We start from the raw sequence: 13,362 nt of genomic DNA, 5'->3' as shown, positions 1-13,362 counted from the left end.
GATTTCAATTTACAATTATTTAACTGTTACTTTTATTTGTACATCAAACTTTTTGTTCTCGGTATAAATTTCAAGAACAGCGTTAAAATTCCGTTCGATTTTTCGTTTACACTGTATTTTTAGTTGAAAGTCTCTTCTAGTAGGTATCATTCCCTCCGCAGGAACGACTCTTAAATAGTCTGTATTTGATAGAGAAGTTTCGAACGGTTCTGCCACAGTACAAGGACTTCTTATTGTTACAACTGCTTCTGATCTAGTCGGTGGAGTTAAAATTACAACAGATGGGCTAATCATAAAATCGTCTGCATTCATGCCGCTTTTAAATGTACTGTTTGCTACAAAAGTCCTGAAGATTTCTTTAAGTAAACATCAATGTCTATTGAACTTTATGACATTGAAGTTATTTATTACACTTACTCTGAGGGTAGGAAACTTTCACCATTTCCTTCATATATATGACTATTGTCGCTACAAAGAGAATAAAACAATTGTGATTCGTCGGCATTATCGTGAAGAACGGATATAGTATCATCGGCGCACACTTCCACCGTTAACATTATTTCATGTCGATGAATCCCTTGACAAAGGTCCCCAAGATTTTGCTAAATAATACTTGGATTTATAAATAATTTAATAATTAGAGCAATTAGTAAATTCCTTGTTACCTACCACTGAATCTCGTATAGTATTTATATCCGATATTAATTGTTCTCCAGAAAAAGTTTTACATAATGGTTGAATAATATTCCTAAAAGTTTCATTTTCATTTCCACTCAATTCGCCTGTTTCTTTCATTTTATTATATAATCTAAAAATAAAAAATAAAAAAATAGAATAATAGAAGAATAGAATAATTTTTTATAAACTTAATATTACTCACCTACGAATTCGCCAGCGCGTAGGTTCATCTCCATGGGTAATTAATAGGGTTCCAACATGTGAGACATTAGATCGTTGCAGTAAAGCTAGATCTTCCTTTCGCGGCTCGAATTCCAGAGTCACCCATTGAACTTCTTTCGAATTTAGCAACAATTCGGATGGATTTACTTGCCAACTCGATGCCATATTAGGATATACAGCTGAGATTATTAAAAAATAATTTAGAAAATGATCATTTACAATTCATATACTTAAGATACCTTTGGGTATTAATTTGATTTTAACATAGGAACATAGATCTCCAATGTTTTGTAATTTGATCTTTGCACGTGGAGATCTTCCGCAACTTAAAATACCAAGCGATAACCACATTTTTCCACCTGTGTCTTTAAATGCTTCTGAAATTTCAACTTTGCTATAACCCCCATAACCATATAGAAATAGCTGCAAATGATATATTACAAATGGATTCGAATATTAATTAATTTATGAGAGTTTCAACATACAATACGTTTATTTACCACTTTCGTAGATCCAGATTCAAACTCTTCTCTATTTGGATCATAGTGTCTGAATATTATTTTTCCAGCCGCTGCGCCTATATGATGAGGACTAAATAGAACGGACAGCATCCTACTTTCCGAACCTTGCAGAGCTAATACAATAGTACCAACGGCCTGTCGTTCTCGAAGAAACTGAGAGAATTTCAAATGTTTTTATAAATATAAAATATTAATTAAATGATATTCCAGTGGATTAAATATATTACTCGAAAATTTTTTTTACTGTCCGATATAATAGCTTGTATCCTTATTTTGTTGTTACTTGTATTACGAATAGTGAATTCCCTAATTTCTGACTTTCCTGTTTTCACACTATTCCATATTAGAGCAGCGTGAGTTGTTCTGATAGGAATTTTATCGCCAGTAACAGTTGAACCAGATACTGAACTAAGAGGCGAATTTCTGCCAGATACGCCCGACCTATTATCGTGTAAAATGTCAACATGTAAAACTTTGTAGAAGCTTAATATAACATATAATATTAAATTTACTTGTTTGAAACCACGCTATGCGGAGATGATGGAGAACTAACAGGTGGTAAATACTGAGGTGTTTCACATCGAACATTTTCATTTTCTGCCTCTGTATATGTGTTTGATTCTCCGATTACAGAATAGTAATAATCATTGCCAGCAGCAGTTAATTTAATTTTTGCATACCTATAAATATATGCAAAAATCAATAAAAAGATATTTATGATATTATATAGGTTTATAAAATGTCCTCTCACATTTTAGGAGTGCCCAATGTTTGTTGCTTGTATGTAATAAAGAAGCATCCAGTTTCCCTAGGTTGCACAAGTAAACTTTCTGGTTCAACTGAGAAATATTTTGAATTTTTTGTTAATTCAATTTCTTGAATAAATGAAGCTGTTATTAGCGTCGGTATCGTCCCAAGATTAATCACGGTCAAGGGTTTGCTTTGTTTGTTAGGAACGACCAAAGGTAAGTCTGTATCAATCGTTTGTATCTTATAAATTCCTACTTGTACAATAAGAGGAATTTCTTGGATTATTATACTGTTCTCTGGAGTACTTTCGTTTTGAATTATTAAAGTGCCAGCGTAACGTTGTAACGATCGTTGTTGCGTCTCAGTACTTTTTTGCGCGATAGCCTTGCATCGAACATTTGTAGTGCGTACTTCTTGAGATTTAAGAGTAATATGTTGTGATTCTTCTGGATTTTCTAAGCTAAATATTGCTGGTTCATTCTACATTGCATTAAAAAAAAAGATAACAGACATAACAAATAAAATACATATGAGATTAATTAGATGGAATAATCACCTGTAGTATAGAAATTTTGATGGGTACATCGACATTATTTTTATTTTTTATTGTAATAGGTAAGACTGCCATGCTATTTTCAGCAATATACTGAAAATCTAATTCTTTTTTTTGAGAAGGGTTTGACACGTTTATATCAACTTCTTCGGGTTTGAGACATATAATATGTTTCATAACCCATTCAATTCTTGTTACCATATCTGACACTGTTATGTTTAAAACTGCAATAATTGGTTTACACATTTTCACCACTGTTACGGTAATCTGAAATAATTATGTTTTAATTTTTATATTACTGTAAATTTGTAATTGTCTTTTTTTTTTACCTTAACATGTTGTTCCGCATTTGGTTTAATAAGAGTAACATCTTTCGGCAGTGTAAGTCGGACATTATGCTTATCTCCTTGAATTTGATTTACGCTCAATGCACAAATGACCCATCTATCACTTTTATTCAAGAGTTCGATATCAATTTCTCTAGGTATAGCAACGATACAACTGCACAATTCTTCTGTACGTTTGCCAATGACGACGTCTACAAAAAATAAAAATTAATAAATCATAAAAGAGCAAATTAGAGGATGATATACTTATTGTGTTATAGTATCTTACTATTAACATAAGATTCTTGTAAATTTGAAATATTTTGTATATGATGTATATGATGAATTTCTGATCTATCTTTATATGAAACATTTTCCTTTTTTATATTTTCTTTTTTTCCTATTTCTTCTTCTTCAAGATCGGTAGATTTTTCCTCGTAACTAATCATTGAGTTAATTTTCGAAGTACGAGGTGATATTTTCTTTTCTGTATAATTTGGACGAGTTAATTTAGAGTCTTCCAACAATGACTTAAGCTCTAAAAGAGATAATATTCTTTAAGTGAAGTGAAATGTAGGAATAGTTTTAAATTTAATTTATTCAAACAACTTATTAGTTGATTAAAACTTAAAATTTTTAGGAAAAAACTGTACCTTGACTGTATAAGGATGGTAAGTTTCCAGTACTTAACTCTTTCTTAAGTTCCTGAGAAATGGCCTCATAGTTTATTTTTGTATCTGAGTTAGAGTCAAATGAAAGCACTCTTGGAATAGAATGTTTAATATTTACAGTTTCATTGATGACTTTACTATCTAAAGATAATTTTGAAGAAAGATTTAGTAATCCCATATCTTTTCCGAAATTATCTATATTTCTATTTGAAGTAGCAGGCATGGATTTTCTACTTGAAGGCGATAATGTGTAAGTATCTCTAACTACACTCTTCTCTTGCACCTGCGTGGATTTTTTCTTTTTCTTTGCCATGATGAGTTGATCCACTAATCTTCGTGGTGTGCCATTATCGATATCCTGTAGTGCTCGAGCGATACTGGTCAAACTCATAATACTTTGTTCTTCCACATCTTTTGTTATATTTGGAATATTTTGAGTTTTATCTTTCGTGATATTGGTTCCAACTGAGGAATCTGCAAGAAGAAATAGCCTTTTAGATATATAAGAAATTTATTTCAATAAAAGCAAATAAGTAATACCTTCTGTTACAGAAGAGCAAGATGAATCAACTAGAGGTATAAGATGATCTTTCTTTTTTGGACTGTTTACTGATAGACCCAAACTTGGCCTTTCTACCCCAGTATCCGATAATTCTCCAAAATTCCCACATTTTCTTCTAAAAAATTCACTCACAGATACCTTATAGCCAGCGCAGGATCTAAAATTTAATCGTATTTGATTATATTTAATAATATTTGCGATGCAAAATATTTGCAATTATGTACTTACTCTACTGATAAATCTAGTTCACCCATGATGCCAGAAAAACACGATAAGTTTAAGTATTCTTTTTCAGAAGAAGTTGTTGTGGGAAGAGCATAGGGATAATTTTGTTGCCAAGACACTTCATCAGCTAACATTTGACTGGCCATTTCAGAAGCTGGACGAAAATCTTCATTATTAAATTGAGCCATCAATTCAGCAGTTGTTGCATCAAATGTTATTTGATTCAAACTTTTACTTGAAGCTGATGATGATAAATTAGTTTCTGAACTTCTACTTAATCCGGATGAACGTGCACTGATCTCTTTTGGCTCAAAAACAACCTATATATGACACTCATAAATTATTCCAACCAATTCTTCATAAAAAATCATACTTACACTATTTGTTTTATCCTTAACAGAATGTGAAATATTTTCATTCTGAAGATTGATTTGATTGGAATATGGAACGGATTGACCATAATCAATTAATGTTGAAGGAATGATATTACTAGACAAGTTTTGAATATTCGTATTGTTTTCTTTGTTTGTATCTGCAATGGTAAGAAGCCATATTCAATATTTATCTACAAATAGAGACTTATGTTTAAAAAATTAAGGTTTTTACCACATATAATAGATGTACTTTTTATATCACTACATCTTTGAAGTAACTTTCTAGCACATTCTATGTCCAATTTACTCTCACTTTGTTTCTCTACTTCTTCTACTCCACTTATTTCAGCTAAAACTATAAAGATACATTATTTATCATGACCATCATTATAAATTGTATAAAACACAGTACAGAATTTACAGGAAGATATACTGTCCAATATTCCAAGAGATGAGTCAGTAGAGTTCCGTGTAATATCATTTTTGTCTTTAACAAATTGTTTAGAAATAGCCTCTTCAACATCCCTATCAAGAACATTGTTTTCCAATCTGAAAAGAGTAAATAATTTTTTTTTAATAACATATCATAACCATTTGAATTATATCGTATTATTCAGAGCTTGTGAAATACAAAATTTATAGACAAGACAAACTCACGTATTTTTTCTTTGTACAGTTGAAGTTGCTTGTGGCTGAGGAGTACTTAAAACAGTCACGTCGATAAAATCTGCTTCTGTGGACTTTAATGGTGTGAACATTATCAAAATTTTTCTTTGTCTGTCGTTCAATCACTGTTGACCGTTAATCTCTCATAGATACAATACGTACACGTTGAAGATTCTAAGCGATTTATCAATCGCCAAATTAATGAAACAAAGAAGAGATTGTACCATATTACTCGCAACTTAACGTATTGTTTGACAGTTGATCGATCTTAGCGTTCAAATTTGAAAGTATTCTGTGATCATCAAACATAGAACATGAAATTCTTACTATGTTGGATCAACGATTCACATACGGTGAATATAACTGCCATCTAGCCTAAATATTCCTGAAGCAATAGCATCATGTGTATTGTTATCATTATTCGTTATTAGAAGGAATCGACAACATGTGTGACACTGTACTAAATAATTCATAAAAAGTTATTAATTTTCTGTAAGAGAGATGTTGAAAAGAAAAAATATTTTTATCTTAATAATGCATCGATAAAAAAGTATCTAGAAGAAATTATTAGAGTTATATGTTTCATAGTAAATATCCTAATTCGTTGTGAGCGCATTAAAGTTTACATTTTCAAGGTCGCAATAAAAATTGTAATATATCGACAATAGAATGAACGGAAAGGCAGGGATAACGATGGAAAGGAAAAGATTGAATTATGAGAATAAACTTATATTAGCACCTATGGTACGAATTGGTACTCTTCCTATGCGTCTTCTTGCACTTGATTATGGAGCTGATATAGTGTACACGGAAGAATTAATAGACTGGAAATTATTACGATCATTTCGTCGTGAAAATGGTAAGAAAATATTAGTATTATAATATTCATAAAAACTAGCTTGATTTAAAGAATTAGAAAAGTTACTTTAATGAATTCTTCTTTAGATGTTTTAGGTACAATTGATTACATAGATAAAACAGATGGTACAGTGACTTTTCGAACATGTCTTAAAGAGAGAAATAAAGTAGTTTTACAAATTGGTACTTGCGATGCAACAAGAGCATTGAAAGTAGCCAAAATGGTAGAACAAGATGTTGCTGGAATTGATTTAAATATGGGTTGTCCCAAACTATTTTCCTTGGTAGGAAAAATGGGTGCAGCCCTTCTGAAAGAACCAGAAATAGCTACAAATATTTTAAAAACTTTAGTAGATAATTTGAGCATTCCTGTAACTTGTAAAATTCGTGTATTGCCAGATTTAGATAAAACTTTAGAACTTTGTGAACTTTTACAATCGACTGGTATATCAGCGATTGCGGTTCATGGTCGGACTGTTAATGAAAGACCACAACATATGAACCGTAATGATGTTCTGAAGAAAATATCTGATAGGCTTGCTATACCAGTTATAGCAAATGGAGGGTCAAAAGAAATACAAAAATATTCTGATATCTTCAAGTAATGCTTTACTTGAATTTCACCTTTAAAAATACATATATTGTTTGCACAATTTAAAAGTAACTACAGTTATTTATTTACAGATTTAAGGAAATAACAGGATGCAGTAGTGTGATGCTTGCACGTGCAGCTGAATGGAACTGTTCAATATTTAGTAAAGAAGGTTTACTTCCCATGGAAGATGTAATAAAATCATATTTAAAATATGCTGTGGATTGTGATAATTCACCTTCTAATACTAAGTATTGTATACAAAATATACTCAGGGATCAGCAGGAATCAACATTAGGCAAGAAGTTCCTTAGTTCTCAAACTTTAGAGCAAATGTGGTATGATTAATATTGTTAGAATAATATGATCATTTATTATGACATTAATCAGTATATTGTTTTAGTGAATTATGGAACTTAATTGATTATTGTCTTTCAAAGAAGAAAGAATTTGAAGAAAAAGGTTTATTGGGAAGATCTCAAGTTTCACCTATGAGAGAAGATGGAAAACAGGATGAGGGACAACCATCAAATAAAAGAAAGATTTCAGAGGAGGAGGACGTAACCTTAATGCATTGTGCGTTTTTAAGAAATAATTATGTAACAGATCTTGAACTACCAAAAACTATTTTACATAAATGGACGCAAACTCAAAGGAAAAAAATGCCAAATTATAATACACAACAAAAGGGAAAATTATTTCAATCCATCGTTACCGTCGATGGACGGAGATATGGATCATCCTTCTGGTAATAGACAGAATTGTATATTATGTTACATACTTTTATTTTATTAACGTAAATGTACTTTAATAATAATAATATAATAATAATTATTATTATTATTTTAGGGAAAAAAATAAAAAGTGGGCAGAACAAGGTGCTGCTCTGGTTTGTCTTTTTTCCTTAGGTCTAGTCAATAAGAAAGCTCTTGCTACAAACTGCAATGTTCCTTGTTGATAATCCATGAAGAATAGGAGTAATCAATTATTACATCACGATTTTTCAAAACTGACCTCATATTTTTTTATTAATTGTGTTATTAATAAAAAAACATTTTTTTGATACAGAGAAATATAATGTTTTTACTTATCCTATCCTTTCTAACAACAGCGTTATATATGAACAATTTTTAATATTTCTAGATATTTTAAAAATATCACAATATTAATATTACAATATTCGTTTTATAATATAGATTTTTCAATAACAACAAGAAATCATAATAGTCAGTGGTTATCATTCAAGAATAATAGAACAATAATATCAGTGGTTATCATTCAAGAATAATAGAACAATAATATCAGTGGTTATCATTCATAATACAAATAAAGATTCCTTTTTATATAAATCAGTCTAAATGCTAAAAAATATAAAAAAATGTATATCATATCATGATATCATTATTTATAGACTTAAATATTCTTACTAAAGACTTAAGTACTTCAACTTTTGTGTATCTAGTGTAACAAAAAATTGCTTCCGATGTTAGGTATATCTATACTATATTTTGTCTATGATTAACCACTTTTCAGAATGTGTTAACATCGTTGGTATTCTAGTCTCCTAAAAAATTATTAATTTATTTAAGTGATAAATAAATTAGAGAAAATAATCAATCAGTGTTAAAAGTAACTATTTATAAGTTAACGATTAAATTGTTAATTAATAATGGGCCCACCAAAACGTTTTAAAAAAGACAATGGTACGAAGGTATTTTTTATTCCATTAAAATGTTTTACAATTCTTACCTACAAATTTTATTATTCTTAGAGCAATTTCAATAAAATAAGAGTTAAGATAATTTTTATTACACTTATATATAAATGTCAAGTTATTTGATATTGTAATGAAAGCTGTCGCTTACTTTTACAGATAGAGGTAAATGGAAAAAGCGTAAAGAGGATCCAGAAGAATACAATGACGATGATACTTTAGATGATAATGAAACTGAAGGTATACCTGATGCAGCCAAAAATGATGTTGAAAAGCAAGATGATACAGCATTGGAAGATGAATTTGGTGCAAAGGATTATCGCTCGCAGATGATTTTAAAATCTGATTGTACTTTAAGGCCACTTTGGGTGGTAATGCTAATTTTAATGTTAATCAATCTCTTATAATCTGATTTTTTAGACATATGTATACAGATGATTTTATTATTAAAATTTTTTTAGGCACCAAATGGACATATTTTTTTGGAATCTTTTTCACCTGTATACAAACATGCTCATGATTTTTTAATTGCTATCTCAGAGCCGGTGTGTCGTCCAGAACACATTCACGAGGTAAAAATATAATTAAATATCAAATTTGCTCATATAAAATATAAAAGATCTTAATAATTCAAATTTTATTTTAGTATAAATTAACTGCTTATTCTTTGTATGCTGCTGTTAGTGTTGGGCTTCAAACTCATGATATAATAGAATATTTAAAAAGACTTAGTAAAACTAGTATTCCTGATGGGATTATAGAATTTATAAAATTGTGTACATTGTCATATGGCAAGGTAAAGTTGGTATTAAAGCACAATAAATATTTTGTCGAATCTCCGTATCCCGAAGTATTACAAAAATTACTGAAGGATCCTGTAATTCAAGAATGTAGGTTGAAAAAGACTGTAGAAGATGAAAAAGATGAGATAATCACAAATGTTCAAAGCAAAACAAAAGCACCACAGGTAATACTGTTTGAATATTAATGGCGTAATTATTTTAATGGAATACAATACTAATATTTTCTGTCTTTCCTAGTTTGGAGCAAAAGCAGTGACTAATGTTCCAACTGGAAACACTAAAGTAACAGAAACGACTAACGATCAGGTTCCAGCAGAAATAGCTGCTGTTCCCGAAGATATTACTACCTTCTATGATAAAATGGATAAAGAGGATGAAGATGAAGAAGAAGAACACGAATTAAAGACAGTTAGTTTTGAAGTAAATCAGGTATGAAATTTTTATCTTAATTTATACGAAGTAAAATTTCACGTGTTATTGAATATTTGTAAAAAATTGTGTTGTAGGAAAAAATTGAAGTTATTCAAAAAAGATGTATAGAATTGGAGTACCCGTTATTGGCAGAATATGATTTTCGCAATGATACCGTAAATCCAGACATAAAGTACAATAGAGTAGTATAACAGAATTGTGTCCTATATATGTAGCAAAAGGTGTCTGTAAAATTAATAAATTTTATTTTAGCATTGATTTGAAACCGTCGGCTGTACTGAGGCCCTATCAGGAGAAGAGTTTAAGGAAGATGTTCGGAAATGGGCGTGCTAGATCAGGCGTTATTGTTTTACCTTGCGGTGCCGGTAAAAGTTTAGTTGGAGTAACAGCTTGTTGTACAGTTCGGAAACGTGCGTTGGTCTTATGTAATTCTGGAGTATCGGTAGAACAATGGAAGCAACAATTTAAAATGTGGTCTACCGCGGATGATTCAATGATTTGTCGATTCACAAGCGAAGCAAAGGACAAACCTATGGGTTGTGGAATTTTAATCACAACATATTCTATGATCACTCATACGCAAAAACGTTCATGGGAAGCGGAACAAACTATGCGATGGCTCCAAGAACAGGAATGGGGAATTATGGTTTTAGATGGTAATATACTTTTTCAAAATAAAATAGATCGAATTACAGATTTTCATTAAATTATTTAATATATATTATACTCTTAGAGGTACATACGATTCCGGCAAAAATGTTCAGAAGAGTGTTAACAATCGTTCAGTCCCATTGCAAATTGGGATTGACCGCAACATTACTTCGAGAAGATGATAAAATTGCTGATCTCAATTTTTTGATTGGACCTAAATTGTACGAGGCCAACTGGTTAGAATTGCAAAAAAGGGGCTTTATCGCAAGAGTACAATGTGCCGAAGTTTGGTGTCCTATGTCGCCGGAATTTTATAGGGAATATCTTGGTTGCAAAATGACTAAAAAATTGGTAAATAATCGCATATTGATTTAATTTCATTTGATATATTTGACAACTTTTAAATACTATTCTATTTGCAGTTGCTTTATGTGATGAATCCTAACAAATTTCGTTGCTGCCAATATTTAATACGATATCATGAAAGGCGTGGCGATAAAACCATTGTTTTCTCAGATAACGTTTTTGCTTTGAAACATTATGCCATTAAAATGAACAAACCGTATATCTATGGTCCCACTAGTCAAGTATGTATAAATATAGAAATGGAAACCATATGAATCGCAAGATACCTTACGATACAAATAATTTCAGAGCGAACGAATACAAATTTTGCAAAATTTCAAATTCAACACTAAAGTAAATACCATATTTGTGAGTAAAGTGGCAGACACTTCCTTTGATTTACCAGAGGCTAATGTCTTAATTCAAATATCTTCGCACGGCGGTTCACGACGTCAAGAAGCACAACGTTTAGGACGAATTTTAAGAGCTAAAAAAGGTAAAATTCACTAAAAGTTATTTTACATGGAACGAGTTAGATATATTAAGTATTAAATTTTTTCATAGGTGCTATCGCGGAGGAATATAATGCATTTTTTTACACTTTGGTATCACTAGATACGATGGAAATGAATTACTCGAGAAAGCGTCAGCGTTTTCTTGTAAACCAAGGATATGCTTACAAGGTCATTACAAAACTTGCAGGAATGGAAGAAGTGCGTATTATGTACCTAGTAACATTGAATAATGATTTTGTAAAATTACTTTAGATTTTATTTCTTCGATTATTAAAATAGGAACCAGATTTGATGTATACATCTAGAGAAGAACAGGGTCATTTGCTACAACAAGTCCTGTCTGCGAGTGACATTGATGCGGACGAGGAAAGAATACCTGGAGAAGGACCCAGACCTGTAAGTTTTAAAATATTAATGTGATTAAAAATTATATTCATCAAATTAGAAAATGTCATGTATTTTGTCGTTTGTTTTACTTTACTTTACTAAACTATTATTTCAGATTGTACGCAAAGCCGGAAACATGACTTCGATGTCTGGCGCGGACGATGCGGTTTATTACGAATATAAGAAGGCTCCTAGTTCATCTACAGCAAATAAACATCCGCTGTTTAAAAAATTTAGGACATAAAAAATTTGGATTGTATATATAAAAGTATTTATAAAATAAGGATAACATATAAAATCTTTCCTTAATGTATATTTTTTAATATCAATCTTTTACTACATAAAATAATTTAAGTTCAAAGATTTGAATTTTGTATTTAGGTTTACAAATCGCGTTTTGTAAAAATGGCGACCAATAACTTGCGACATGAGTGACATACTGATTATTTCTTTATTCTTTGTATACCTAATACGTCTGTTTGCACGATTTACGTGGTAGCAATACGATTTACCAATGTAAACTGGACCCAAATAATGCGATAAAGATATTCCTGATAAATGCGTTAATTTGGAGCGATAATATTGGCACACCTATAATACGTTTAATATTGCATTCATTCGAAGCTCCGTAAATAATCTCGGCGAGAACATAAAACTTAGATGTAATAGATAAAAACAGTATAACGGTATAATGTTCGCAAAATCACCAAAAGCTGAAGTTTACTCATTTTGACCGTCTAAACATTAAACATTTAATTCGTAATTGTTTAATTCTTTCATACCATACTCTTATACCATACATCCTAATTTTTAACAAACATAGATTAAGTTTTAATAATACTACTTAATACCACATAATTTTATCGATAGATCATGGACAGAATATCAAAAAACGATTTTAGAAAAAGACGTATAAATAACTTTAGGAAATGGCATTCAATCGCGTTATATCCTTCCTACCTAGTATGTATGTACTAGATACAAAAAGTTCCAAATATCTAAAATATTAGTACAAAACATAATAAAGAAAATCAATAATAAGGGATTAAATTATTGTTTCAAACCTTGTTACATAATTCATTTAACATAAAGATTAATTTCAAAATTGCAGAATACCGCCAAAATATATACCTACAAAAGTAACATATGAATTCATAGAAATTCTAGTTTTCTATTACGTAACGACTCATTTCTTTTCGATTAGAATGTAATTGAAATCGTGCGATAATGGCACGATAACGATTAACAGATTATCATAAAAGTGGTAAGTTACGCGTGGAGCACGTCAGTTGATTGTAAGGTCGTCAAGGTAAAGTATGTTGTGAACTTAGTAACGAACAAGCGGTTGAGTTGCCGGCTGTCGCCGTCACATGCAGCCAGTTATCCCGTCGACGTTAGGCGGTGCGTCGTTTGTACGTAAGACGTGTCGTTCAAACCGCTGTTTCATCTCTGTTTTTTCTCTATCGCCTTCTTATTCTACTCATAATCAGCTGGAATCGAGCAACAGAAATCTGGTT

The 13,362-nt window shown here is 30.8% G+C and overlaps 3 protein-coding genes across 4 annotated transcripts; 2 read left to right on the top strand and 1 right to left on the bottom strand.

Annotated features, from left to right (window-relative positions):
- Positions 1-2: 2 nt before the first annotated feature.
- On the bottom strand, positions 3-5,869 carry Spd-2 (spindle defective 2). Its single transcript, XM_072017201.1, has 19 exons — positions 5,540-5,869; positions 5,304-5,431; positions 5,115-5,237; positions 4,886-5,040; positions 4,512-4,828; positions 4,262-4,440; positions 3,704-4,195; positions 3,340-3,588; positions 3,054-3,262; positions 2,728-2,991; positions 2,173-2,651; positions 1,934-2,101; positions 1,649-1,862; positions 1,401-1,574; positions 1,140-1,323; positions 881-1,079; positions 670-808; positions 418-602; positions 3-346 (listed from the first exon to the last, which is right to left on the bottom strand). Exons 1-19 carry the CDS (start codon positions 5,638-5,640, stop codon positions 16-18), a joined length of 4,290 nt encoding a protein of 1,429 aa, XP_071873302.1. The 5' UTR covers positions 5,641-5,869; the 3' UTR covers positions 3-15.
- Positions 5,870-5,958: 89 nt separating this feature from the next.
- Dus2 (Dihydrouridine synthase 2) lies at positions 5,959-8,071 on the top strand. Its single transcript, XM_072017202.1, has 5 exons — positions 5,959-6,407; positions 6,494-7,007; positions 7,091-7,336; positions 7,402-7,746; positions 7,848-8,071. The coding sequence occupies exons 1-5, from the start codon at positions 6,218-6,220 to the stop codon at positions 7,954-7,956; spliced, it is 1,404 nt and encodes a 467-aa protein (XP_071873303.1). The 5' UTR covers positions 5,959-6,217; the 3' UTR covers positions 7,957-8,071.
- A 435-nt stretch (positions 8,072-8,506) lies between these two features.
- Positions 8,507-12,147, top strand: Hay (ATP-dependent DNA helicase hay). 2 transcript variants are annotated; one of them, XM_072016164.1, is made up of 13 exons: positions 8,507-8,701; positions 8,872-9,083; positions 9,174-9,284; positions 9,359-9,679; positions 9,753-9,944; positions 10,022-10,119; positions 10,200-10,603; positions 10,681-10,949; positions 11,021-11,185; positions 11,253-11,439; positions 11,508-11,656; positions 11,738-11,854; positions 11,961-12,147. In XM_072016164.1, exons 1-13 carry the CDS (start codon positions 8,668-8,670, stop codon positions 12,087-12,089), a joined length of 2,388 nt encoding a protein of 795 aa, XP_071872265.1. In that variant the 5' UTR covers positions 8,507-8,667; the 3' UTR covers positions 12,090-12,147. The 2 variants fall into 2 exon arrangements, with proteins under 2 accessions (XP_071872265.1, XP_071872266.1); XM_072016165.1 differs by having other exon boundaries at positions 8,525-8,709.
- Positions 12,148-13,362: the final 1,215 nt, after the last annotated feature.

The sequence above is a fragment of the Bombus fervidus genome, chromosome 14 (assembly GCF_041682495.2).
Source record: "Bombus fervidus isolate BK054 chromosome 14, iyBomFerv1, whole genome shotgun sequence".
NCBI classification, from domain to species: Eukaryota; Metazoa; Arthropoda; class Insecta; order Hymenoptera; family Apidae; genus Bombus; species Bombus fervidus.
This window is presented reverse-complemented; position numbering and strand designations above follow the sequence as displayed.